Genomic DNA, 24809 nt, shown 5'->3' on the forward strand with positions numbered 1-24809 from the left:
TTTTGTTGCTATCTCTTGCCAAGGTCTATTTTATCACATTCATCAAAATAACTAAGGAATATAAGAGACATATAAGCTTCCATAAAGTTAGTCCACTCCTGGAGTACAGGGTCTTCTCAAGGTTTAGAGGGTATGCCATAATCTTCTGTCTCCTGGCTAGGCAGGCGAATTGGGCATCGTAGTTTAAAAGGTTCTGGGGCCTTAGTCTGCTATTACAATTGTGTCAGAATGGTCGATCATTGATCAGTGCAAGAGGGACGGAGCTATACAACCTATATAGCTCCGTAGCTACATAGCTTCATGCCATTCTGACACAATTGTAATAGCAGACTAAGGCCCCTGGTTTATCAGAGAGCGCTGCTGCCTGGTCTCTGTCTTATATTTAGGCCCTTGCAATTCCCGCAGGAAGAATAGGGATTGTGACATACACTGCCATCACGTTGTTTTTTGACGGAGGAGAGTCATTCAATCAAATGATTCATTTCGTTCTACCTTCTTTTTCTTGATCATGTAATGTAATGACTTTCCCGCCTTGGGCGAGGCGATAGAGAGTGGCAGATTATTACTGACTAAAAACCACCTTGTTTCTACTCCTGCTCTTCGAGCCGAAGCCCCGGTAAGGGTGCTTTTCCACTTAAGATGTGATATACTACATTACCGTGGATGCCATTGGCTTCCAATCAGCTTCAGCACTGGAAACGGGTTCACCTTTTTTTGGTGGGGGAAGATATCATCCAATGACTTCAACTCGCGAGTCGGGCATCAGCCCTATTTAGCCCCATCCTGTGGTAGTCTATATGGTTCTTTGAAGCGCACGCGGAAATTCTACGTACTGTTTTGAGGAAAATCATGTCCAATTTGCGTATGATTATTAAATAATTTCTTTTGTTTTGGCTATCTTATGAATTATGATTCATTACTTTAATACGAATGCTAATTCAAGAAGCGATTAGCTTAAGCTGTGTACTAAATCATATTATTGATAAAAGCGCCTAAATATAGGTAAAGATTAAAATGTTTATGAATAATTTAAATATGCGTTAGTCATTAAGTTAAAAATAAAGTTTACTTTTTATTATAAACGTAGTATCGTCACGCCTTTTATCCCCGAAGGGGTAGGCAGAGGTGCAGATTACGGCACGTAATGCCACTGTACAATGTACAATTGTACACCCACTTTTCACCATTTGTGTTATAAGTCCCATGTAATATAGGGTGAGCCTATTGCCATATATTGGGCACAATTCTAGACTCCGCGTTATTATTATTTTGCCCCGACCCGGAAACCGAACTCGAGACCCTTGCCCGGCAGTCACTTGCGACGACTCGACCAACGAGGTAGCCTAATTTATTTTTTATATAACACAGTCAGAGATGCTTTTGTTTATTGCTGTTTGTTACTAAGCTACAAATTTTATTTCTGCATAATAGAGTAATTAATGGAATAAGTACATAATATACATAAAACATAAATTCTACATGAGATACAATATGACATTTTATTTGGAGCAGACGTTAATATCCTATGTCTTATTAGTTAAAGCTACAGAATGATGAATGACTGGCTATTACATCTACCTTTTATGTTAGCTCATCTATGAGGGTAGTCAGTATAAAGAGGTAAAAGAAAAAAAATAGGGCTACCCTCAAGCAAATTAGAATAAGCGCAGAAGACAGAAAGATGGAAAGTAAGAGAAAGAATCACTTCCTACCTATGGAGTTGCTTGCTCATTCTTCTCCATAGGAATCTACACTTTGGATCGAGCAAACAGTTTCACTAGAGGACTGACCTACAGACAGACATTTTATTTTCTGTAAATTATAATATTTGCTTTGACATTCAAAAGTGCCTTCCCGGCCTATTCAAAATAAATTTTAATTGAGATACCAATAAGAATCTGATAAGCAAGTAAATACATCTTCACCTGGTATCTGAAATAATGAGTGCAATAGGGTAGATGACAAATTTTTATTTATCCGTCCCTCTAGTGGATAATTTTAAAACATTAGACACATATTATTATTTTTCTCTGGAACTATGGGTCTGATTAGAAAAATTGTTAGATAGATAGATTCATAGCAATTGGCATTGCATTGTCTCTGCCTACCCACATGAGAGATAGGTGTCATGTTATGTATGTATATTAGATACTCTATTTATTGAGGAAGGTTATAGGCTATAAAACATCATACTACAACCAATAGGAGCCGAGCAGACTGAGTGAAACTGTGTGCAAGTAGCTAGTAAAATATAATAGTAGATTTTAAACCTCCAATAAGCAAGGTACTTTCTATGAAGGTACTTATTACAAACCGCTTTCTAAGTACACATTTCTATGGAAAATGTGAGAGAAAGCTAGATTCTCATTAGAATCCCTTTTATAGTCTCATTAAAGTTAATGTTGACATAACTAAATAACATATTGTTACACTTTATTATTATTTAAAGCTAAATTGCTTAAAGGTATTTGTTGAATGCAAATCCTCTGCTAACTGTGGCTGTTAACAGACAACCATCTGACGGTAAGCGATCAGTGCCACTAATAGACAACAACAACAGAGTCAAAGGATTTATCTAAGTAGAGAAAGTGATGCACTTTTCACCATAATTTTTTTTTACGTCAAAAGTTTAATGTTTTGAATAATATTTCTTTTACAATTAGTTAGTAATATCTTATTAGAATTCTTCTTAGAAAAAACTATTAGATCTTATAAAAACATTACGATTTTTACTTGTTCAAAGTTTTCTATGCAATAATTCCATTAATATAGTACTTAATAAACACTCTACAAATAGTAAAATCAATATATTTATTAAAGAAACATGAGTATAAACTGCGAAACGCGTAATATTGACTACAATGTAATAATAACATACTAACCTACTTTCGCATACATTTTTGCGGAAAACAACAAGAAAAAGTATCTTAAAAATGCCAATCTTTGTAGGAATATTAAAGAAACTATATCGCACTACCAATTTCATAAAAAGAATATAATAAAAGCCGTTATTTTTAAGGAAAACTACACAACCCATTTCGCGATGTATAACGGAAGTTTTACATCAATTTAAACGAATTCTAAATTACCTATTGAATACTATCATCGTGCCGCAATCAGTGAAGAGTGCGATCATCGTCTTACTATCGGATTTAAGCCATCAATTCATATAAATCAGCATTAAAATACAGATAACCAGATAAAGATACCCACAACAACTTTAGTGTTTGAACAAACAAAATCAATGAAGTAATACTCACCGGTATGCGTCGGCGCGGGGCACACAGGTATAGGAACACAATTAATCACTGATAAGTAATCAGAAGATTATTAATTCAACGATATAACGACCGACCGACTAGCCGATGTCACCACGATTGACGTTCGCAGCGCGGCCATTTCCAGATTCAGTTTAGAAACTGGTTTTCCACTTTGCCGGTTTTGTTTTGATAATACATAAATTTTCCTTGTTATTTGAATTTAGAGTTGAAGAAAACTAAGGTAGTAAGCAAACTGTTATAATATTTCAATAACAGGCCCATCATAAAATGTTATTTATATAAAAAATTCTAAAACGCGGATGAAAAATTGTTACATCACTTTTCTCCATTTCTAAACGATTCAATAATTACGTTTAGTTATCAAGTTTAGTAAGATTAGTTACTATAATAAAATGTAAAAATACCAAACAAACTCATAATTACCCGATGGCAAAGCTTATAATAATACTTTTATTACAGGTTGATGAAAAATTTACATCTAAATTCCTATGCTTGCTCAGAAACGATCGGTGACTCAACAACTTTAACTTAAATAATTTTCATTCAGTCGAAAAACGAAACGTTACGTGCGGAAAATCATTGTGACGTTCAATGTTTCATATTCATCACTTTAACCATCTGAAAAATCTACCAGAGAAAGAGATAGATGAAGTCTTATGGTACTTATAATGAGAGTGACTGAAACAAACAATATTAAAACTAAAATTAGTGATCAATATTGAATAAAGGCGAGATGGAACGCGCACTTCCTTCATTTAGATGTGCACAAAAAAATATTTATATTTTGTTTCCTAAAAATAAATAAAGATTTTTTATATTTATGTTCTCGAATACCAATTATAATTGTGTTAAGAAGTTTATTTATTAGTTTGTGCTACAAAAAAGACGCAATACAAGTAATAAAGTGGTGAATTAAACAATAAAATGATGGATGTTGATGCAACAAGTCTTGAGCAACATGATTTGGCTTATAAACTCGAAGTAGTCAATATTATTGATGCCTGTAGGATTTGTATGGCTCAAACGTTGAACATGAGCAGTTTATTCAACACTGATAAAGAAAACATCGTCGATGAGATACATTTTTGTACAGGAATTATCGTAAGTAGTTTTAAAACGTAAAAACACTATTTACAGTGTCGTTTTTGGCTTTTCAACTATTATAACAGACTTTTATCGTGTATCGAACATAAGCCTAGTTTATATTATTCTGTAAAAACGGCAAAATTAAAAATTATAGCAAGGTCTTGAGTACCTAACTAGAAGTCATACATTTTTTACTGTTTAATTCCAATTAGATTCAAATTGGAATTGCTTGTTTCATTCCTAGCAGTAAATACCAAGGAATATTTTAGTATATTTTTGGGTGTATGTATTTATAGACAATGTACAGAAAAAATCAAAATGAGAACAGTATTTAATTCTTTATGAAATTCAAACTTGATACTATAAAACATTAACTGCCATACTCAGAGACATTTAATGATTACTTAAACTATTTCTTAGTAATGATTTTGTACTCAAAACAATTGCTAGTAACCATTTAATGACTCTGAGTATGGCGGAAAGAAACCTTTTTTATTTAACCAATGATTTACAATATTCTTTCAGATCAAAGAAGAAGCAGGTCTCCCAACACAAATATGTGAGCTATGCCGCAATAATCTCTCCGTAGCCTACAAATTCAAAACCACCTGTTTAATAGCAGACAAGACATTCCGCAACCTGGTTCTACCGAAAATAAAGGATGAGGTGCCAGAATCAGATCTCACAAATTTAGATTATGATGCGATTGAGTTTAAAGATGAGGCAGGGAACGATGAATTGGCTGATGAGGATGTGAAGACGGAGAATGAGATGGAGACTGCAGACGATGTTATAGAAGAGAGTAGTCTGTTGAAGGTGAAAGCTAAGTAAGAGATTTTTCTTTTCTTTATTGTATACTAGCGACCCGAACTGCTTTGCATGGGTGCAATGGTGATATATTATGCATGTATTATATATATAAACCTTCCTCTTGAATCCCTCTATCTATTAAAATAAAACCGCATCAAAGTCTGTTGAGTAGTTTTAAAGATTTAAGCATACAAAGGGACATAGGGAGGGAGAAAGCGACTTTGTTCAATACTATTTAGAGAAGTGAGCAGACAGATCACCTGATGTTAAGCAATCTGTTGCCCATGGACACCCGAAACACCAGAGGTTGTTCGAAAATCGAGGATTGGGAAAATTGGGGGTAATATGCCTCTGTAACTCACTCACAAAACGTAAGCGTTTTTTCACGTCGTTTCTGTGAGGCCGTGTTATCACTCCAGTTGAGTCAGCCCAATCATGCTGAAGCATGGCTTTTCCACACATCTATTTATATTATTAAGTATAGCATTTTGTATTATTATAATGGCTTGCATCTATCTACACCTTTTTATTTATAACTAGTGGTCGCCTAGTGGTCGAAATTCGACCATATACGATTTAATTTACAATACCACTTTCCATACGTTCAAGGATAATTTTTATTTAACAAATTGCTATAAGTTTTGTGAAATTCAAATTAATATATTCCGGCGGATCATGAATAACCTTCTTCAATGAGAAACCTCTTTTCATATGAGACGTGAGAATATCATCGCAATGTCTGTCAATTTTGACATTTTGTCAAATACGATGCTATGCATGGTAGTGTGTGTAATGTTTTATTTATTGATTTAATGTACTTTATAAGTATTATTTTTGAAAAATATTAGCATTTTTCACTTCTCCTACACATAAACTATAAGTGTACCAAATTTTATGCTCCTACGTCCGCTCAATTTTTGTAAAAAGGTTCCGAAAGTTTTTGCATCACGTATTAATATATAGATATCATTAGGCAGGGCCATGTTTTTGTGTCCCAGTACACAATCACATTAAGGCATCTCCTCTTTGTTCATGCTTTACGATGCAGACTACTTATAATTTCAATTTATAATTTATTTCAGAGGACCTCCAAAGAAGGAAGCTGGTGGCAAAGCCAAGCCGAGAGGCAAGAGGATGAGGAGGTTCAAATTCAAGAGGTTATTCTGTGAGGCTTGTAATCTCAAGTTCGATAACAAGGAACAAAGCGACAATCATAAGAAAGAAATGCATAAGGATGATATCTGGATCTGTGAGGTGAGATAGTTTTAATTTTCTTTTTATTGTAATGCTAACTGCTTTTTTAAGGGGGGAAAATCATCCAATGACTTCTCCCGCCTTGGGCAAGGCGAGAGGGAGTTTCAGATTCTTACTGACTAAAAACCACCCTGTTTCTAACTTCCTACTTCTGCCCTTCTGGCTAGAGCCCCGGTAAACCCGCTAGGGAGTCCGCAGCTCCGGATCAGGCATCAGCCCTACTGGGCCCCATCTGTGGGATGTTAACTGCTGCCAGCGGCTTCGGTCGCGATCCCGTGAGATATTCTACCCCTGTTTCAAATTTCAATCCGATCCCTTATTTTTGACGTGATTGAGTAACAAACAAACAAACAAACTGTTGTTAGGAAGATAAAGAAATTCCCATTACTTTTGACTCAAACATAGAGATCAGGGTAAATAAAATCGTTTAATAATAAAAAATCTCCGACTGAGTTGAATTTTACTGAAAGCAAATATAATAACAGCTCACACATAGGACCCATTTACTTAATTCATATTTCCGTGGTGTTTGATGACTGGGCTTCTCCCAGTTGCGCAATCTCTTTTTGGGCTTTAGTCATTCAATTTCACCGAGGGAAGTGGAAACTACTTTTCTTCTCTTCTAATAATATCTTCTTATTTATTTCGTTGCGGGATCCAAGATAGTCATTCATGTCCCCGGGACGCGTCGGACTTCAGTGTTCCGGAGTTTTCATAGTTGTATCTACTGTAGATCCTGGTGCACAGGAGTGGCAGCGGTACGGGAGGTTGTGACGGGCTTGTCCCATTAAAAAGAGCTGAATTTTGCCTCTAACCCGAAGATCACCAATCTCACAAAACAAAATAGTTACTGTGAGGTTTATCATATTTTGTTTTCAATCACTGTTCGTTCCTGTTTCCAGGTGTGTGGTAAAAAGTTCATCCATCGGGCTTCACATTACACGCACATAAAGTCCCACCAGCCGCCCAACTTTGGCTGCGACCAATGTGATTACAAGACGTGGCACAAATCCGACCTTGTCAAACACGTTAGGATACATGCTGGTAAGGAAAATTTGATATGGCTTTGAAAACTATAGAAATAGTAAATAGACATTCTTTACGTTATAAGCCGTTATAAGCCGGTAAACGAGCAGACGGATCACCTGATGGTAAGCAATTGCCGCCGCCCATGGACACTCGAAATACCAGAGGCGTTACAAGTGCGTTGCCGGCTTTTTAGAGGTTAGGAATTTAAATATGGAGCCACGCTTCGGTACAAATGGGCCGGTTTGACCAAAGTGATACCACGGCCTCACAGAAAACTGACGTGAAACAACGCTTCTGTTGTGTTTCGTTGTGTGAGTGAAGTTACCGGAGGCCCAATTACGACTCTTCGCAATCTTCTTAATCCCCGATTCCTCAACAAGACTTAAATAAACATGGATAGAAAATACCAACGAACAACATTTGGGCAAAAAGTCAGAGTCAAAGCATTTATTTCAATTAATCTTAAATTATATAGGCACTTTTGAAACGTCAAATTGAATTGTCTGTCAGTCTGTCTGTTAGTGAAGCTAGGCGCTCGTTCCAAAGTGTAGCTTCGAAAGTCATGATCATCTCGCCTGGTTTGAGGATCCTCCTTTTCTTAGGGAACTTTACTCAGTGTTCCGTAAAGTAGCATAGTTACTTAGTACATCTCTGGTGGAAAAACACCACTAACGCCCAAAAGTGTATTCTCTAATAGGGTAGATGACAATTTTTTATTTTAATGTCCGTCTTGTAGATTATTTTAAAATATTAGACACGTTTTTTTTTATTTTCTTACGGAAACAAATACTTTCGAAGATATATCGATTTGAAATATCGCGTGACGTCACTTTTGAGTGACGTCACGTAGTTAGCTCCCACTCCTAAACTTTGACACGTTTTATCTAAGTATTGTTATCTTATATGACAAAATAAAAGAATACGTGTCTAATATTTTTTCATTACCTAACTGACGGACTAAATACATTTTTAATTTTCATACCCCGTCATTATCCCTATTAGAATATATGATTTGACATTAACACCGACCATTTTATAATCCTTCCAGGTTTAAAACTCTACCAGTGTGAGTTCTGCAGCACATCGTACTACACATCATCGAACCTGACCAGCCACATCCGAAGACTGCACATGAAGGAGCGCCTCTACAGCTGCAGCATGTGTAAGCGCAACTTCTTCGACAAGACCAAGCTGAATCGACACCTGGATTCACATTTTGATATTAAAAGGTGAGTTTTTTGTTGATAGGTCTTTGTTTTTTAATATATCACGAACGGTGGCTATGTAGCACGCGGAACACCTGATGGTAAGTGGTTAGTGTAGCCTATGATGTATTGAGTAGACTGGTCTTTTGAGTAGACTGAGAAGGATTTGGGTAGACTGGTCTACTGAATAGACAGGTCTTCTGAGTGGATTGGTCTACTGAGTAGACTATTGCTTCAACCATGAGAGTGAAGCAATAGTATTTGTTGATAGTCGCTAGCGACAACGTAATTTTTTAGTATGGAAAATTTTTGTTTCGCAGGTGACCGGTAGAGGCGTTGTAAAATTAGCTATACAAGAAATTTACTTCTATCTACAGACTATCGACAAATACTATCCTTTCAACCATGAGTTTGAAGCAATAGTAGTGGTACTGGTCTTCTGAGTAGACTGGGTAGACTTGTCTACTGAGTAGACAGGTCTTCTGAGCAGACGGGTCTATTGAGTAGACATAAGTAGACATCTAAATCATCCATAGCACGCATCTTTCCATATTATATAACTTAGCTGAGTTCGTTTCCACTACTGCTAAGCTATGTGTACCAATGAATATGATTGGTGGTAACCAAACGCATCCACAGCAACATATCATAGCATTGCACATCTCTAGCGGAAAAGCACCCTTAATCAAATATCTTCACTGTATCCCAGGTTCGAATGCAACGTATGCCACGCAAGTTTCACGCGCCGCTGTTACTGGAAGAAGCACCTTCTCCGGCAGCACGACATCGTCACCCCCCCTCAAAGACCAGGCCGGCAGAAGACCAATGTGGTGATAGGAGACTATCTGGAGAAGCAGTCTGTTGGAGACTTCTACCAGAAAGGCAATTTGGTGGATAGTAAGAAGTTATAGCAATAATTGTTTTAAAAAAATATGGAGTGTGGATTGTGGACAAAAAGATAAAATAGGGTAGATGATATGTCCGTCTTGTAGATTATTTTAAAATATTAGATACGTATTTTTTATTTTCTTACGGAAATAAATACTTTCGAAGATATATTGATTTGATATATCGCGTGACGTCACTTCTAGGTACGTTTTATACGTAGAAATAACTCCCACTCCAAAACTTTGATTCGTTTTATCTAAGTATTGTGATCTTATATGACAAAATAAAAAAATACGTGTCTAATATTTTTTCATTACCTAACTGACGGACTAAATAGACTTTTATTTTTCATACCCCGTCATCATCCCTATTAATGCAGGTTTTTTATAAAAAGTATGTAAATTGTGTTATCAAAGAGAAAATTGTATGACATAGAATACATTCATTAAAATATACAGCTTATTCACATAAACTGCAAAAAAACTCGAATTATACTAGAGTAGAATATGAGCTCCGGTGTAGTTCGAAACTAGTCAGGCGTCCTCGAAGAGTTTATATGAGTAAACTGTATATTTTAATTAGTATTATATAGGGATATTTTTCAGTTTTTCGAAAATTTCTCAATGGAAGCACGGAGTCTGGAATTGTGCCTAGTATATGGCAATAGGCTCACCCCCTATTACATGGGACTTATAATACAAATGGTGAAAAGTGAGTGTACATTGTATAGCGGCATTACGTGCCGTAATGTGCACCTCTGCCTACCCCATCGGGGATAAAAGGCGTGACGTTGCAATAATTCGATATAGTTTTCAAAATGGATTGCTTCCAATATGATTTATTGCCCAATATTGGATTCAATGCCATTTTAATTTCTGAATAACTATTTGGGTTGTATAATTCTTTATGATTATTATGACACTAATGCCCGTTTTCACCAACCACTTTTAAGTGTGGGAGAGCCATGCTTCGGCACGAATAGGTCGGCTCGACCGGAGTGATATCACGGCCTCACAGAAAACCGACGTGAAACAACGCTTTCGTTGTGTGAGTGAGGTTACTGGAGGCTCAATTACCCCTCTTTCCAATCTTCCCAATCCCCGATTCCCCAACAACCCTTAAATTCCTAAGCCCCAAAAGGCAGCGCCCTTATAACGCCTTTGGTGTTTCGGGTGCCCATAGGCGACGGCGATTGCTTATCATTTTAAGGAATTAATTGACGAATAAACGAATTTAAGGGTTGTTGGGGAATCAGGGGATTGGGAAGATTGGTTAGAGGTCGTTGGTGAATACGGTCATAAGTCATACATTTTACTGATTTTCAACTTTGTTACAAGAGTATAAGGTTTAAAATGTAATGTATTATGTTAGTTATCAATTTTTTTTTATATCAATGTTGGAAGTGCAAAGTTTTATGTTTGTATATTATGTAAAGGTATATAGCAATATTATATTATAACGTACAAAATATATAGTCATATTAACTATTTATATTAGATAATATATTGGAAAATATATAGGGTGACTGGTAATTAGTGACCGAAATTTAGTTGTTTTGTTATTGTGATAAAAATAAAACTAATGAGTATACAAATATAGTTTCTTTGGCAAAGTTGTTTGTAATCATGAGTACAATCACGTGTTTAAATATCGTTCACTAATTACCAGTCACCCTATGTAACTCTGGACTGTATAGCTTATTTATACATATATACATAATGTTATGTTGAACTAGTTAATCAATTGTATATATTAAATGTTTATTTAAGCCAAAAATGTGTATTATTTCATACTAGCTTCTGCCAGCGGTTTCGCCCGCGATCCCGTGGGATAAAAAGTATCCTATCACCCAAGTATTTCCAAACCGATAAAACCTTAAAACCTTCAAGAATAGAGCGTATTCCTTTTTAAATGGCCGGCAACGCACCTGTAACTCCTTTGGTGTTGCGGGTGTCCATAGGCGGATCTAATCGCTTACCGTCAGGTGAATCGTTTGCTCGTTTGCCATCTATTCCATAAAAAAGTCAGCTTATAACCTGTCTGTATACCTAACGTCGAAATCCGTTCGATAGTTTCAGTGTGATAATATTTGTACAGTATTATTGCATTAATATGGGCTGATATAAATTAATTAATAAATAAAATAAAATGTAGACAATTGGAAACGTGTTTGTTGTATGGGACCACTAGATGGAAAATAGAGAGGGCCGTGGTTTGTAACGTCTCGCGCTCCCTATAAAGTGTCACGCATTATGTTAAACGGAAATCCAGTTATGACATCTCCTCTTTGTATTTACTTCATGATTTAAATCTATTTTGAGCGTGGAATCTAGATTCCTAATTAAAATGCGAAACTATCAGTGTTTGTACGTTTGTTCCGCCTTACCTCCAAAACTGATCAACCGATTGTGATGAGATTCGATATGGACATTGTTTGAAAATTTAGTAAGATCTTGTAAATACCTAACCAAATTGATAAATTATTTTCTATTTCTAATCAAATCGCGGGTTCTCAAACTTCATGCTCAGCTCTTCCACAGCCTCACAGAGCAGTGGCGTGAAACTAAAACTATATTATTATTTTGTTTGTCCTGTAGCAAAGTGACACCACGCGGCCTCGTAGAAAACCGACGTGAAACAACGCTTGTGTTGTGTTTCGTTGTGTACCTAAGTAAGGTTTTAGACCCGATTTCCCAATCCTATACCTATATGTACTTACATACTAAAAAAAATCGGTTTACACGGTAATGTACTAAACATTAATGGAGAAAAGCTCTACTAGTTTTTAGAGCGGGACTCTTCATCATCTAACTAAAGTAGGGTAAAACTAGTAGGTAGATATTTTCTCCATTAATATACGTGAGTAAACCGTGATTTTTATTAACAGGTAGCTGATTTACTAAGAAGTAAATTAGGCTACTTTTATTAGGTAGAAATAAAACACAAATAATTTCCAACTGCAATATAATTCAGTAATGTAAGCCACAGCTAGTCAGACCTCAGACACCGGTCGGAGCAACGCTTCAGACAGTCGGGGTCGTTGCGACAGTGCGCACGGCACGATGCCTGACATCTTGTTAGAGTGCGCACATTCGTCCGCGGGAGGCGCTCGTCAAACATTACGCTGGAATTAACGTAAAAAAGAATTAGATTTTGGGAATATTAGGCATGGTTGGGTTTTTTTATATTTGATGGGTCGACGTTTAAATGATAATGATAAATGATATTTATTTTGCAAATAGGTTACAATGTAACTCTTTTACACGTCAATCTCTTAAATAACTAGATGAGGCCGGCATTTCCTATCCGACTACTCTGAGAAGAAATGCCGAAACAAACTTAGAGGTCATAGTCTCTTTTAAAGTCCAGACAAAATCAATTAAAGATGTCGGAGAACCGTGCAAGTTGATTCTGTAGTGGTCTTTTGAGGAAAGAACCACAACAGTTTGAGCGGACCTGTTCAGATGGCAGCACGCATGTGTCAGTTTACAAATGCTATTCATAATAGGCCGCTATCTCGCCTGATGGTAAGTGATGATGCGGCCTACGATGGAGCACGTCTGTCCATAAGCAACTTATTCACTCGGGCTTTGAAGACACCCAGGTTATACCCATCAGGAAACACAGACTTCGGCAGGGAATTCCATTCCCTAGAATATTCGCACAAGGAAGCTTGAAGCGAAGCGAGAGAGCTTCGAGTTTCGAATCACAGAGGGATTCTTTCAGAGCAATGTGCGCAGAGGGACGTTGCGCAGTCTACTCTGTAGGCACTCGAAACTAGTGAGCATTTCAAAGTCAAAGTCGTCAAAATTATTTATTCCAAACAAACCAGGAAGGGACTTTTGAACGTCAAGGCAAACATAATAACATTAAAAATATCTGTTCTGCTAGTGAAGCTATTTGCTCGTTCCAAAGTGTAGATTCCTATGGAGAAGAACAAGCAAGAAACTCCATAGGTTACTCTTTTTCAATCAGATTTACAAATATTTTAGTTAAATTTCTCCATTAATTTACGTGGGTTAACCGTGATTTTTAGTTAATTTTGTATCTCTCACGATAGTTATTACAAAAATAAGTCCGTAATAAACGCGAGCGAAGATACATCAGCTAGTCTTTAATAGTTTTTTATAGATGGGCCGCGTTTGGTCGCTATCTCTGATGGTAAGTGAAATGCGGCCTACGATGGAGCACGTCAAATAAGTCTATTCACTTGGGCTTATTAAAATCTTTACCTGTCAATAAAAGGTACAGAAGTGCAAGTAGCGGCGTCACAGTGCAGCACAGGTGGCGCCACCGCTGCCATGAGGGAACTATCCTCGCCGACCACGTACGGTATATGGTCAATATACACGCTATCAAATAGACACAGTCGTTTCATATATTCTTCTGGATGAGTAAACATCGTTGGGGGTGTTCCTGCAAACAATATATGTATATGCAACGTCACGCCTTTTACCCAAAGGGGTAAAAAAGGGTAGGGTAGGCAGAGGAGTACAGTAAGGCAGGCAATGCCGCTATACAATATACCTACACCAACTTTTCATAATTTGTGTTATAAGTTCAATGTTATAGGGGGTGAGCCTATTGCTATATACTGGGCACAATTCCAGACTCCGTGCTACTAAGAAATTTGTAAAAAAGCCTAGTAATATTTCGTCCGATTAGGGTATCGAATCCGAGACCCCTTGTCCGGCAGTCGCATTTCGACAACTCGACCAACGAGGCAGTCAAAGTGCACGCATCATAGCTTAGTTGATTCCATATCCAGCTATGTGTACCAATGAATATGATTGGTGGAAGTCAAACGCATCCACAGCAACGTAGCATAGCACATCTCTGGCGGAAAAGCACCCTTATTTTTTGAGGGTCCCGCCTTGGTGAACCGAGAGAGAGTGTCAGACTCTTACTGACTAAAAACCACTCCGTTCCTACTCCTGCTTTTCGAACCGGAGCCCCGGTAAACCCGCTAGCTAATCCGCAGCTCCGGATCAGATATCAGTACCTCTACCAAGAGTTTGAAGCAATAGTATTTGTCGATAATCGCTAGCGACGACGTACATTTTTTGTATGGCAAATCACAGTTCCACAGGTGACCGGTAGAGGCGTTGTAAATTTGACAAACAAAAGATTTACGTCTTCGCTAGTGGCTATCGACAAATACTATTGCTTCAAACTCATGGTAGACGTGCAGTTCTACTGGGCCCCATCTGTGGTGGTTTGATTGTTCTAAGGCTAAGGACTAAGGATTTTCTTACCTGCGCACTAAATAACTCTACTAACCATGAATATTAAAGTAAACATTAGATCTTAAGACCGGATATTTACCATGTTGTACCTGTCTATGAGTTTCTAATATTTTGGTGTTGCAAGCGTCATGATCACGGATGAACTGAAGTCTTAAGTTCTAATGCTAGTGTTAGTGACCATGCCAGTTTAAAAACTTATCTATACTTCTATACTATACTAATATTATAAAGCTGAAGAGTTTGTTTGTTTGAACGCGCTAATCTCAGGAACTACTGGTCCGATTTGAATGATTCTTTTTGTGTTGGATAGCGCATTTATCGAGGAAGGTTATAGGCTATAAATCATCACGCTACGATCAATAGGAACCGAGCACAGCGGGTGAAACCGCACGGAAGAAGCTAGTATTAACTAAAAACTCCCACTTACCGACAGTATAATACCTAGTGTTGCACATATGTTCCTGGATCAACGAGGATCGGTTGTGGAACCACCCAATCAGCCACTGCAGGTCCTCAAACTTGGTGATCTCATCGTTGATGACCTTCCTCGTCAGTCGAAGGTATTCCACGTCCGCTTCAATCACTGATTCGTCTTTGTCTTCCCCGTAACTGGAAGTAGGGATGAAGATATATGGCTGTATGGTCGGTGTTTTTATTTAGAGAGCCATGCTTCGGCACGAATGGGCCGGCTCGACCGGAGTGATACCACGGCCTCACAGAAAATCTACGTGAAACAACGCTTGCGTTGTGTGACTGAGGTTACCGGAGGCCCAATTACCCAGTTCCCCAATCTTCGCAATCCTCGATTCCTCAACAACCCTTAAATTCCTAACCCCCAAAAGGCCAGCAACGCACTTGTAACGCTTTTGGTGTTTCGAGTGTCCATGGGCGGCAGCGATTGCTTACCATCAGGTGATACGTCGGCTCTTTTACCGGCTTATTCTTATACCATAACAAAGTATCCAAAAATTCTTCAGTAGATTATAGTACTTACTTCCTATACTGCATCTTGAGTATGGCCTCAGACATATGAATTCTGAAGATAACTCCTGGCCTTAGATGAGCTTGATACAGGTCCTTTGGCATTTCTACGTAGCCTGCCTCCCAGTCCTGAAAGGAATCGTGAAGATTCAAGTTTCAGCCTATTAAAAAGTTATCCGCCACGTCGGTTACTGGTGACTGACGCTTAGCAATGAATTTGCCTTCAACAGTTTTCTTTCGGCAGTAATAATGCTTTAAATGAACTTTGATACTAATATTAGAACTTGAGACGGTATATTTACCATGTTTATCTAAGTATCATGAACAGGATAAACAGTTCATCCGTGATCATGGCGCTTGCAACAGTGAAAGGTCCAAAATATCGTCTTAAGTTCTAATGATAGTGTTAGTGACCATGTCAGTTTAAAAGCTTATAACTTGTGGGCGTTCTTACTAATAAAAAATAATGCTTATAACGTATTATAGCCCATCTTCTGCCACCATAAATGTGGGTTTACGGATGACGACCAAGGGTAGCTCGCCGCCCGACTAGAACCAGACCCTTGCGTACGGCGCTGAACGTTCCACACGCCTAAAAGAGCCCTCAGTCCACCACTGATGGGGCCCAGTAAGGCTAATGCCAGATTGGTCCTGCGGACTATCTAGCGGGTTACCGGGGCTCCGGCTCGAAAAGCAGGAGTAAAAACAGGGTGATTTTTAATGATGCTAGATCGCCTTTTAGCACCGTTTATACTTCTATTTTTATTTTATCAATTATTTATGTTTATTATTTTTGTAATCGGTGCAAATAAACTGTTTTTCTTTCTTTCTTTTCTTTCTATCTTAACACTGGTTATAATTCACGTCGGTTTTCTCTGAGGCCGTGGTATCACTCCGGTCGAGTCGGCCCATTCGTGCTGAAGCATGGCTCTCCCACAAAAAGCCCTAAGTATAACGAAACAAAGCCCAATTTACCTTGCCAGGTGGTTGGTACATGTCAAAATTGGGAGATCTGCCATAAGATCGTTTCCTGTCTATCATTTCACCAGCGCGAGCGACTGGCACTTCTGTGCTGGTACCATTCTTCGGCTGAAAATAAACTTTAAGTTAATTTACATAAAGTTCATTTTTACTACGCATACGTAGCAAGCCGCATTAAAATTGAGTAAGTACTTACAAGGGGTTTCTGAAAAGCAATTTATTATTTTAGTTTTTTTGTAAATATCCCTAAGCCTGCAGCGCAGTTGTGACTCCTCTGGTGTTGCGGGTGTCTTTAAGCAATGGATGTATTGTCTTGGATCCCGCAACGAAATAAATCAGAAGATATTTGGTATTAGAGGAGAAGAAAATGAAAACGATAGTTTCCAATTCCCTCGGTGAATTTAATGCAGGAGACAGAAAGACTAAGCCGTAAGGCACAAAAGAGACTGTACGACTGACATACGTCTAGGAGACAGATGGCACTTAACTAACTATCCCTAAACTATCTCTTAACTAAGAGTCACTTAAGAGCACCTATATAAACTGCTTACTGCCGCACTCCGAGACATTTAATGATTACTTAAACTATTCCTTAGTAAAGATTTTGTTCCAAAAATAATTGCTAAGGACTGGGTTAAGTAACCATTAAATTACTCTGAGTATGGCGGTTAGATATCACTTATAGGTTGGCGAAAAACAAAATGTTTTTAAGTGACACCTATCTTAGTTTAGGAGTTCCTTAAATTTAAGAGAGGTTGATATAATATTTTTTTTTCGGGTTTTCGAAAATTTCTCAGTGGTAGCACGGAGTCTGGAAAAGTGGGTGTACACAGTGGCATTACGTGCCATAATGTGCACCTCTGCCTACCCCTTCGGGGATTAAAGGCGTGACGATATGTATGTATGTATGTAGGTTGATATAAACTACCCTGAATAAGTAGATACGTACTTCTTCATCAGGGGGGCTGGTGGTAGCTCGCTGACGACCACGGCGTCTGCCGCCGCGACCGCGTCGCCTCTGTAAGGAAAAAAGGGTTTAATCATTAGAGCTGGGGCCTTAGTCTGCTATTACAATTGTGTCAGAATGGTCGATCACTGAGCAGTGCAAGAGGGATGGAGCTATACAACCTACATAGCTCCGTCCCTCTTGCACTGATCAGCCCCTGATGCCTACTCCGGTTCTCAAATCCGAAGTTTCGTTTAATCTTCGGCCTTAGGTATTACAGATTTACTAATACAATTACTTGAAATAACGTTTTATTTCCTATTTCATGTCAAAACCTATTTACATATTTATCTTAATTTCATTCGTTAATTTTTGTTCACGAAAGTTCGCAATAAGTAGAATTGTAGAATGCGAAAGTTACGCACGAAACTTCGTTTTTCGTTGAATTGGAGTAGGCTCCCTGATACGGCGCCGTGGAAGACCTTAACTAGTTGAGCCGAGGCTCTTGTCAAGACTCGTTGGGCCAAGGTTGCCGGGGCTCTGTTAGGTTACTTAGTAACTTTTATTCCGAAAGATCGAAAGGACCTCTGTGTAGTACCTCTGAGTTTGTTTCGGCATTTCTTCTCAGAGTAGTCGGATAGGAAATGCCGGCCTCATCTAGTTATTTCAAAGATTGACGTGTAAAAGTGTTATTTTGTAACCTACTTGCAGAAATACATATTAGTTATCATAGACGTTAAGTGTGGGAAAGCCATGCTTCGACATGAATGGGCCGGCTCGACATGCTCGGTAGGTGAAATAAACTAAGTGATATTACAGAGTCCACAAGTTTCTTTTTTGAGGGAGAAAATCGTCAATTGACTTCTCCCGCCTTGGACGAGGCGAGAGGGAGTGACTAAAAACTCTTGCTGAATAAAAACCACGCCGTTCCTACTTCTGCTCGTCGAGACGGAGCACCGGTAACCCACAAGTACCCGCGACTGTCGCGCAAGGGGACTCGGTTTCGATTCCCGGGTTGCACAAAGAATTACTGGGCTTTTTTCTGTTTTTCGAAAATTTCTCAGTAGTAGCACGAAGTCTGGAATTGTGTCCAGTATATGGCAAAAGGCTCACCCTCTATTACATGGGACTTATAACATAGATTGTGAATACTGGGTGTACTTTGGACAGTGGCATTACGTGCCGTAATGTGGACATCTGCCTACCTCTTCGGGTATAAATGGCATGATGTTACAAACGAAATATGAATGGAATATTAAATGACCAATTAAAAACAATGTTTTTCTTTTATTAACAGAATTTTCCTTCAAGCATAACTAATTGACTTGTGTGGTGATGTTAGCATTCATTGGCGAATCGAACATGTAGTAGTAAATTAAATACTAATTTAACAATTAAAAAATTCATTTTTGGACGATAGTTTAATATCTTGAGTGTTTCTAGTTAAAGGTAAGCGTCCACAGGCCCGCATCGCACGCATTCCGTATGATGTCATCAGTACGCATCGCATGTACGCATTGCTGATGATGCGGTTCGTACGATGCGGATCAGTCGACGCTGTTGTATGAGTTTCTATACAAGACAAGACAAACTAAAATCCGTTGCATGTGATGCGGGCCTGTGGACGCGTACCTTAAGTGTATGGTAAGAGCAGTGGCTAGGGTATTGACTGCTATGAAACTTGTGGTAGGTTTGATTACCGCAATGAAAGAACTATTTTGTGCGGTCTACAAACTATTGTTTCAGGTCTAAGTGTGCTTTTCTACCAGAAATGTACTATGTAGCTATGCTACGAAGATGTAATAGCTAAGCTGTGAAACTATGTGACCGTTACCACCGATACTAAGCTATGTAGCTGTGCGAGGGAGATGCGCAGCTCGAGTATGCGATGATATACATAGCTTAGCTGAGTCCGTTTCCACCAGTGCTAAGCTATGTGTACCAATGAATATGATGGGTGGAAGCCAAATGCATCCACAGCAACGTAGCATAGCATATCTCTGCTGCAAAAATACTCTTAAAGCATTAACTGTCGAAAGAAAACTGTTGAAGGCAAATCCTCCGCTAAGCATCAGTCACCAGAGACCGACGTGGCGGTTAACGTGTCGTACAAAAAAAAAAAAACAAAATAAATTCACAATCAAAATCTTTATTTCAATTCACTCCTCAACATCTTTAGGTTCCGTGATGGAATCGACGAACACAATGGAGTTACACTCCGCCGCATCACACTGGAGCATCGGAGGGACTTCAACAGGAGTGACAGAGTACTCATCACCAATCACGTATGGGTTCCCATCAATCCACAACGCGTCAAACAGACAATAGATATGGACCTTAATAGTCATATAACTGATAAACTTGTAGATCCTGCCACCACATTCTCCCAAATGCTCTTTGATACTTTTATCAGTTTTGTACATCAATAGAAGGTTGTGGAACTTCGTGATCTCGTCCATAACCACCTTTTTAATCAGGTTTGTGTAGATAATATCAGCTTCAATGTGCCTTTCAGGGTCTTCGTACATTCTCTGCTTGATCCGCAAAATAGCATCAGACATTCGGACGCGAAAAATGACTCCAGGATTCATCTGGTCGGGCAAAATGCCAGGCTTTTTGGTTGAAGTCGAGAATTCCATGATACGGTCTTTAACAGGTTCTGGGTAGGTGTAGTGGTGAGGCCGCTCTCGAAGCTGTGGGCCCAGCAGTGTACTAAATTTCCTCACGTTCTGCGGCAGAAAAATTTGTCTTGTCAATTTGGGTCCTAAGATCCGGATGATATACTTAATATTAAGGGGGGAAAATCATCCAATGCCTTCTCCCGCCTTGGGCGAGGCGAGAGGGAGTGTCAGACTCTTACTGACTAAAAACCACCCCGTTCCTATTTCTGCCCTTCGAGCCGGATCCCCGGTAAACCCGCTAGATAGTCCGCAGCTCCGGATCAGGCATCAGTTCTGCAGGGCCCCATCTGTGGCGGTATGATGGCTTTTCGAAGCACGCTCGGGTCTGGTTCTGGTCAGGTGATCGGACGAAATACTTGGGGTAATATATCAATCGATGTTTCAGTAAAATCAACAAAATAATATGCTCATGTGTTTCATTTTGTAGTAGTTCATAATTCTCGCGTAATTTCACTTTAGGTTGCTGAACACTAATCACTGATTCAAGTCCGATAAAGGTTTTTAAAAGCCAAAAGAAAATATGGAATCATAAAAATAGCAGTTTTAATTTTAACGGTTAAAATAAAGAAATGCCGCGAATTTCTGACGCTTCCAAAATAAAATATTTGGTTGAAAAGGATTAAAATTATCTGGACACAATAATCATTTTACATTTGAAAGAATTGACAATTACAGAATAGCATACCTCTTAGTACGAGTTTGCTAAACGTTGAATGAAAATGAAACGAGAGCGCGTTCAACACTCCGATTGGCCGGCACGATTGAACCAACCAATCAGAGCGCCGATCGCGCTCTTAGTCACAAGTTTGCGTTGTTGGACTACAGACTAAACTCATCTTCACATCAGATCACATGGTGAAAAATAACTTACTGCCTCACTCAGTGACATTTAATGATTACTTAAACTATTCCTTAGTAACGGTAATTGGGACATATTACTGTATTAAAACTGTATACCACTGTACACAACGGATGCATTAAAGTGATTTATAAAAGATTTGAATTTGATCCGAGAACAATTGCTAAGAACAGGGTTAAGTAACCATTAAATGACTCAGTACGTTGAAAATAATATTTTGAAAAAGTTTAAAATACTGACCCGAGCTCGTCTCTTGATCCTATTAAGTTCTGGCGACGGATCCTGCTTGTCACCATCCTTGAAGTTATTCAGGTAGTTGTCGAACTTGGAGAAGTCGAACGGAGTCCAGGGATCCGCGTTTGTTTCTCCTCGGACATCTGAGGGCTCGTCCTGGGAATAAAATTAAAATGAGAAATGCTTGAGTGATAAAGGACATACTATACATATGTTCTATAAAAGATAGCATAGGCTGAGTTTATAGCTACGCATTGCGACAGCGCGGCTGCAGCGCGCGCGCTCGGTTTTGTTCAGGGTAGTAGTTGCGTTTTAGTCACGCGCTTGAACAGCGTAAACGCGCGCTGTTGTATACAGAAGCGAAACGCGTTTTACTAATCTCGTTTTACAGCAAAACGCGCGCTGCTCAACGGCGCGTCTAACAACGTAGCTATAAAATCAGCCATAGTGAAATAATAGCCAAATAACATAGCATAGTAGATGTCTGACGTAAAGGCCACGCAGATGCCCAACAGTTGTTCGTTGGGATTTTCTATGCATGTTTATTCGCAAGTAAACTTCACATGTGCGATTTGTTCGTCGATCGTCAATGTGCGATTTCTGTCATGTGTCGCAATATTACTTTGGTGGAAGGGATCTCCTTAACGAAGTGTGATGTTTAATCTCAATTTAGCTTCCACTAAATTCTGTTCTGTTTACTGTTTGTAGGATGTTTGTAAAAATTACTAAAAACCTGCGTGAGCTATTTAGAAGTGAACGCGAAGCGCTGACACACGAATTCAACGTGATGCGGTATGACGATGACGCGGCGGCATGAAATTGAAATTTTGTTTCTGTTTTCGAGATTATAAACAAAATTGTGACGGCACTGCGTCCAAGTCAACTGATCGCGTGCACGCTGCACCGCACCCTACCTCACCGCATCACACGTGCGGTTTATGCCGTAGGCCACGTCAATAGATTTTGTCAGTTTGTTGTTTTCGCGCCGCGGCGCACCGCATCGCCTTCGCGTCTAGATCGCTCACGCACGACGTCGTATTCAGTTGGACATTTTAATTTAAATAAGTGTATGAAAGGATCCTTAAACTGACCTTATCGTGAGGGGACTTCTTGTTCATCAGGTTAACGGGCTGCTCGTATATGTCATCTTTTAACTGAAAATAATATCAAATGCAAAATAAAACTTTTCTAAATTAAAGATGGCCGCTCGGCCAGGAAGGTGACTGACTGGCGACCGCGGACCGGAAGACGCAGCGCGGGCAGACCTCCTACTAGGTGGACCGACGACATCGTCAGAGTGGCGGGGAGCCAGTGGATGCATGTGGCGGCTTGTCGTTCTACGTGGAGGACTAAGGGAGAGGCCTTTGTTCAGCAGTGGACGTCTCTCGGCTGATGATGATGATAATGATGATGAAATTAAAGACTGCGTTACATCATCAACACCACATATTAAGCCACAAGACATACAGATGTTTTTTTAAATTTTGCACCACACTAGGATTTTTTCCCGTGTCGTGGGTGCGTTTACAAACATACAAGTTCACATACACATGACACCCAGATCTGAAACAACAATTTGTGGATCACACAAAGAGTTGTTCCGTGCGGGAATTGGACCCACTACACGTTGCATTGCCACCCGCGCCAACCTTGCAGTCATATATTATCATAGACGTCCCCCCATTTACTTGCAGATCGTCCGATTGGAAGCGACCTACAGTCAGTAGCTTCCTATACTTATACCCACGAGAACAACTGTTAATTTATCTGGTATCTATGCAGTACCTTGGACCTGCCGTCCCTGTGAAAATAAATACGCCTTATGCCACGAGGCGCTATCCCGGCCCAACTTACCACCTGTCAACAAAAACATGTACCAATTATAATTTTATTATAACTTTCGTGAGACATACTAATTATTATGTTATCGGCTTACTTACTTACTTAACTGTTTGACTAAGAACTCAGCTAGTTTCAAGCCATGCTAGAAGCTCAACGAGTTTAACGTGCCAACAAAGTCGCGCGCGCCGGTAAGTGCGTGTGACTCCAGGCAGAGAGTGCGATGTCAAAGTCAAAGTCAAAATCATTTATTTCAAATAGACAAGGAAGGCTTTTGAACGTCAAAGCAAATATAATAATATTAATAACGTCTGTCTGTCGGTCAGTCCTCTAGTTGCTCTATTTGCTCGTTCCAAAGTGTAGATTCCTATGGAGAAGAACGAGCAAGAAACTCCATAGGTTACTCTTTTTCAATCAGATGGATGCGGAACTCGAGTCGCCAGTCGCTGTGTCGCGGAATGCTGCTCACGAATATGAGCCTGTAGCATGGCTTGGAACTAGTCGAGTTCCTCGTCAAACAGTTACGTGAGTAAGCCGACAACATAATAATTAACCCGCTAGGTAGTCTGCAGTTCTTTTTCATCAACCTGGACTAGGCTTGGCGTATTATGAAATATACTTACATTCGGAGACTCAAAGAGCAGATTACCACGACTTGAAGGAATTGACGCCAAGAAGAAAGGAACCTGGAACATATCGTAAAATGGTATCATAATTTTTTTAGGTTTTTTTTTTGTTACAAGCCGGTAAATGAGCAGACGGATCGGAACTGATGGTAAGCAATCGCCGCTGCCCATCGACAACCGAAACACCATTTGGCGTTACACGTTAGGCCATTTTCCCAACATTTAAAGTGCTTTTCTACCAGAGATGTAGTACTTATGTAGCTATGCTACAAAGATGTAATAGCAAAGCTGTGAAACTATATAACCGTTTCCACTGATACTAAACTATGTAGCGGTACAAGGAAGATGCGCAGCTCGAGTATGCTATGTAAGTATCGATAGTTGGGAAGACATCTATAGCACACGTAGCATAGCTACATAGCATATCTCTGGTGGAAAAGCACCCCTCTTCTGTATCTATTCACCCTACGAATTTTATTCATGGTTTATGGTACTATAAAAGTTTTATTTATCCAAGTTTTTTTTACGAGAAGTCCAGATCTAATGGTAAGCGATCAGCGTCGTTCATGGACACCCGCAACACCAGAGGAGTCACAGGTGCGTTGCCGGCAAGATGGACAAGAAAGAAAAACAGTCTATGTAGGTACTCACCACAAGAATCGTCAGGATTCCGAACATGTTTCCTTAGGTCCTCTCCCTCCTTTCGCCTAAGACCTACTGCCCACCAGTTGTATGAAACAATTCTACCTAGATTTAATTTAGCTGCTAAATGAATCTTTAGGTCTAGATTGTTATTTTTTATTGTTTTCGAGTGCTAATTGGTCGTTTGTCGTGTAAATTGGTTGTTAGTATAATAATTGTTG

The 24809-nt window shown here is 39.1% G+C and overlaps 2 protein-coding genes across 4 annotated transcripts; one reads left to right on the forward strand and one right to left on the reverse strand.

The window, feature by feature from the left end:
- Positions 1-4020: 4020 nt before the first annotated feature.
- Positions 4021-9615, forward strand: LOC118278792 (transcription factor Ouib-like). Its single transcript, XM_035598146.2, has 6 exons — positions 4021-4382; positions 4893-5194; positions 6260-6431; positions 7334-7475; positions 8509-8689; positions 9375-9615. Exons 1-6 carry the CDS (start codon positions 4206-4208, stop codon positions 9574-9576), a joined length of 1176 nt encoding a protein of 391 aa, XP_035454039.2. The 5' UTR covers positions 4021-4205; the 3' UTR covers positions 9577-9615.
- Positions 9616-12502: 2887 nt separating this feature from the next.
- LOC118278414 (uncharacterized) lies at positions 12503-24739 on the reverse strand. Of its 3 annotated transcripts, XM_050703687.1 has the most exons (11): positions 24598-24728; positions 23944-24006; positions 23267-23338; positions 22573-22635; positions 21488-21637; positions 17711-17779; positions 16756-16869; positions 15794-15909; positions 15227-15408; positions 13786-13969; positions 12503-12677 (listed from the first exon to the last, which is right to left on the reverse strand). In XM_050703687.1, the coding sequence occupies exons 1-11, from the start codon at positions 24622-24624 to the stop codon at positions 12542-12544; spliced, it is 1176 nt and encodes a 391-aa protein (XP_050559644.1). In that variant the 5' UTR covers positions 24625-24728; the 3' UTR covers positions 12503-12541. The 3 variants fall into 3 exon arrangements, with proteins under 3 accessions (XP_050559644.1, XP_050559645.1, XP_050559647.1); XM_050703688.1 differs by lacking the exon at positions 23267-23338 and having other exon boundaries at positions 24598-24725; XM_050703690.1 differs by lacking the exons at positions 12503-12677; positions 13786-13969; positions 15227-15408; ... (1 more) ...; positions 16756-16869; positions 17711-17779 and adding an exon at positions 19841-20436 and having other exon boundaries at positions 24598-24739.
- Positions 24740-24809: the final 70 nt, after the last annotated feature.

The sequence above is a fragment of the Spodoptera frugiperda genome, chromosome 24, assembly GCF_023101765.2.
Source record: "Spodoptera frugiperda isolate SF20-4 chromosome 24, AGI-APGP_CSIRO_Sfru_2.0, whole genome shotgun sequence".
Lineage (NCBI taxonomy): Eukaryota > Metazoa > Arthropoda > Insecta > Lepidoptera > Noctuidae > Spodoptera > Spodoptera frugiperda.

What these genes read in the sequence shown, in the direction of transcription:
- LOC118278792 (XM_035598146.2), top strand. Translation starts at nt 4,206, where the DNA reads ATGATGGATGTTGATGCAACAAGTCTTGAGCAACATGATTTGGCTTAT. An exon ending in CTGTTGAAGGTGAAAGCTAA is followed by an intron (nt 5,195 to 6,259) that starts GTAAGAGATTTT and finishes AATTTATTTCAG; the next exon opens with AGGACCTCCAAAGAAGGAAG. An exon ending in ATGATATCTGGATCTGTGAG is followed by an intron (nt 6,432 to 7,333) that starts GTGAGATAGTTT and finishes TCCTGTTTCCAG; the next exon opens with GTGTGTGGTAAAAAGTTCAT.
- LOC118278414 (XM_050703687.1), bottom strand. Translation starts at nt 24,624, where the DNA reads ATGTTCGGAATCCTGACGATTCTTGTG. An exon ending in GAATCCTGACGATTCTTGTG is followed by an intron (nt 24,007 to 24,597) that starts GTGAGTACCTAC and finishes GATATGTTCCAG; the next exon opens with GTTCCTTTCTTCTTGGCGTC. An exon ending in TGCTCTTTGAGTCTCCGAAT is followed by an intron (nt 23,339 to 23,943) that starts GTAAGTATATTT and finishes TTTTGTTGACAG; the next exon opens with GTGGTAAGTTGGGCCGGGAT.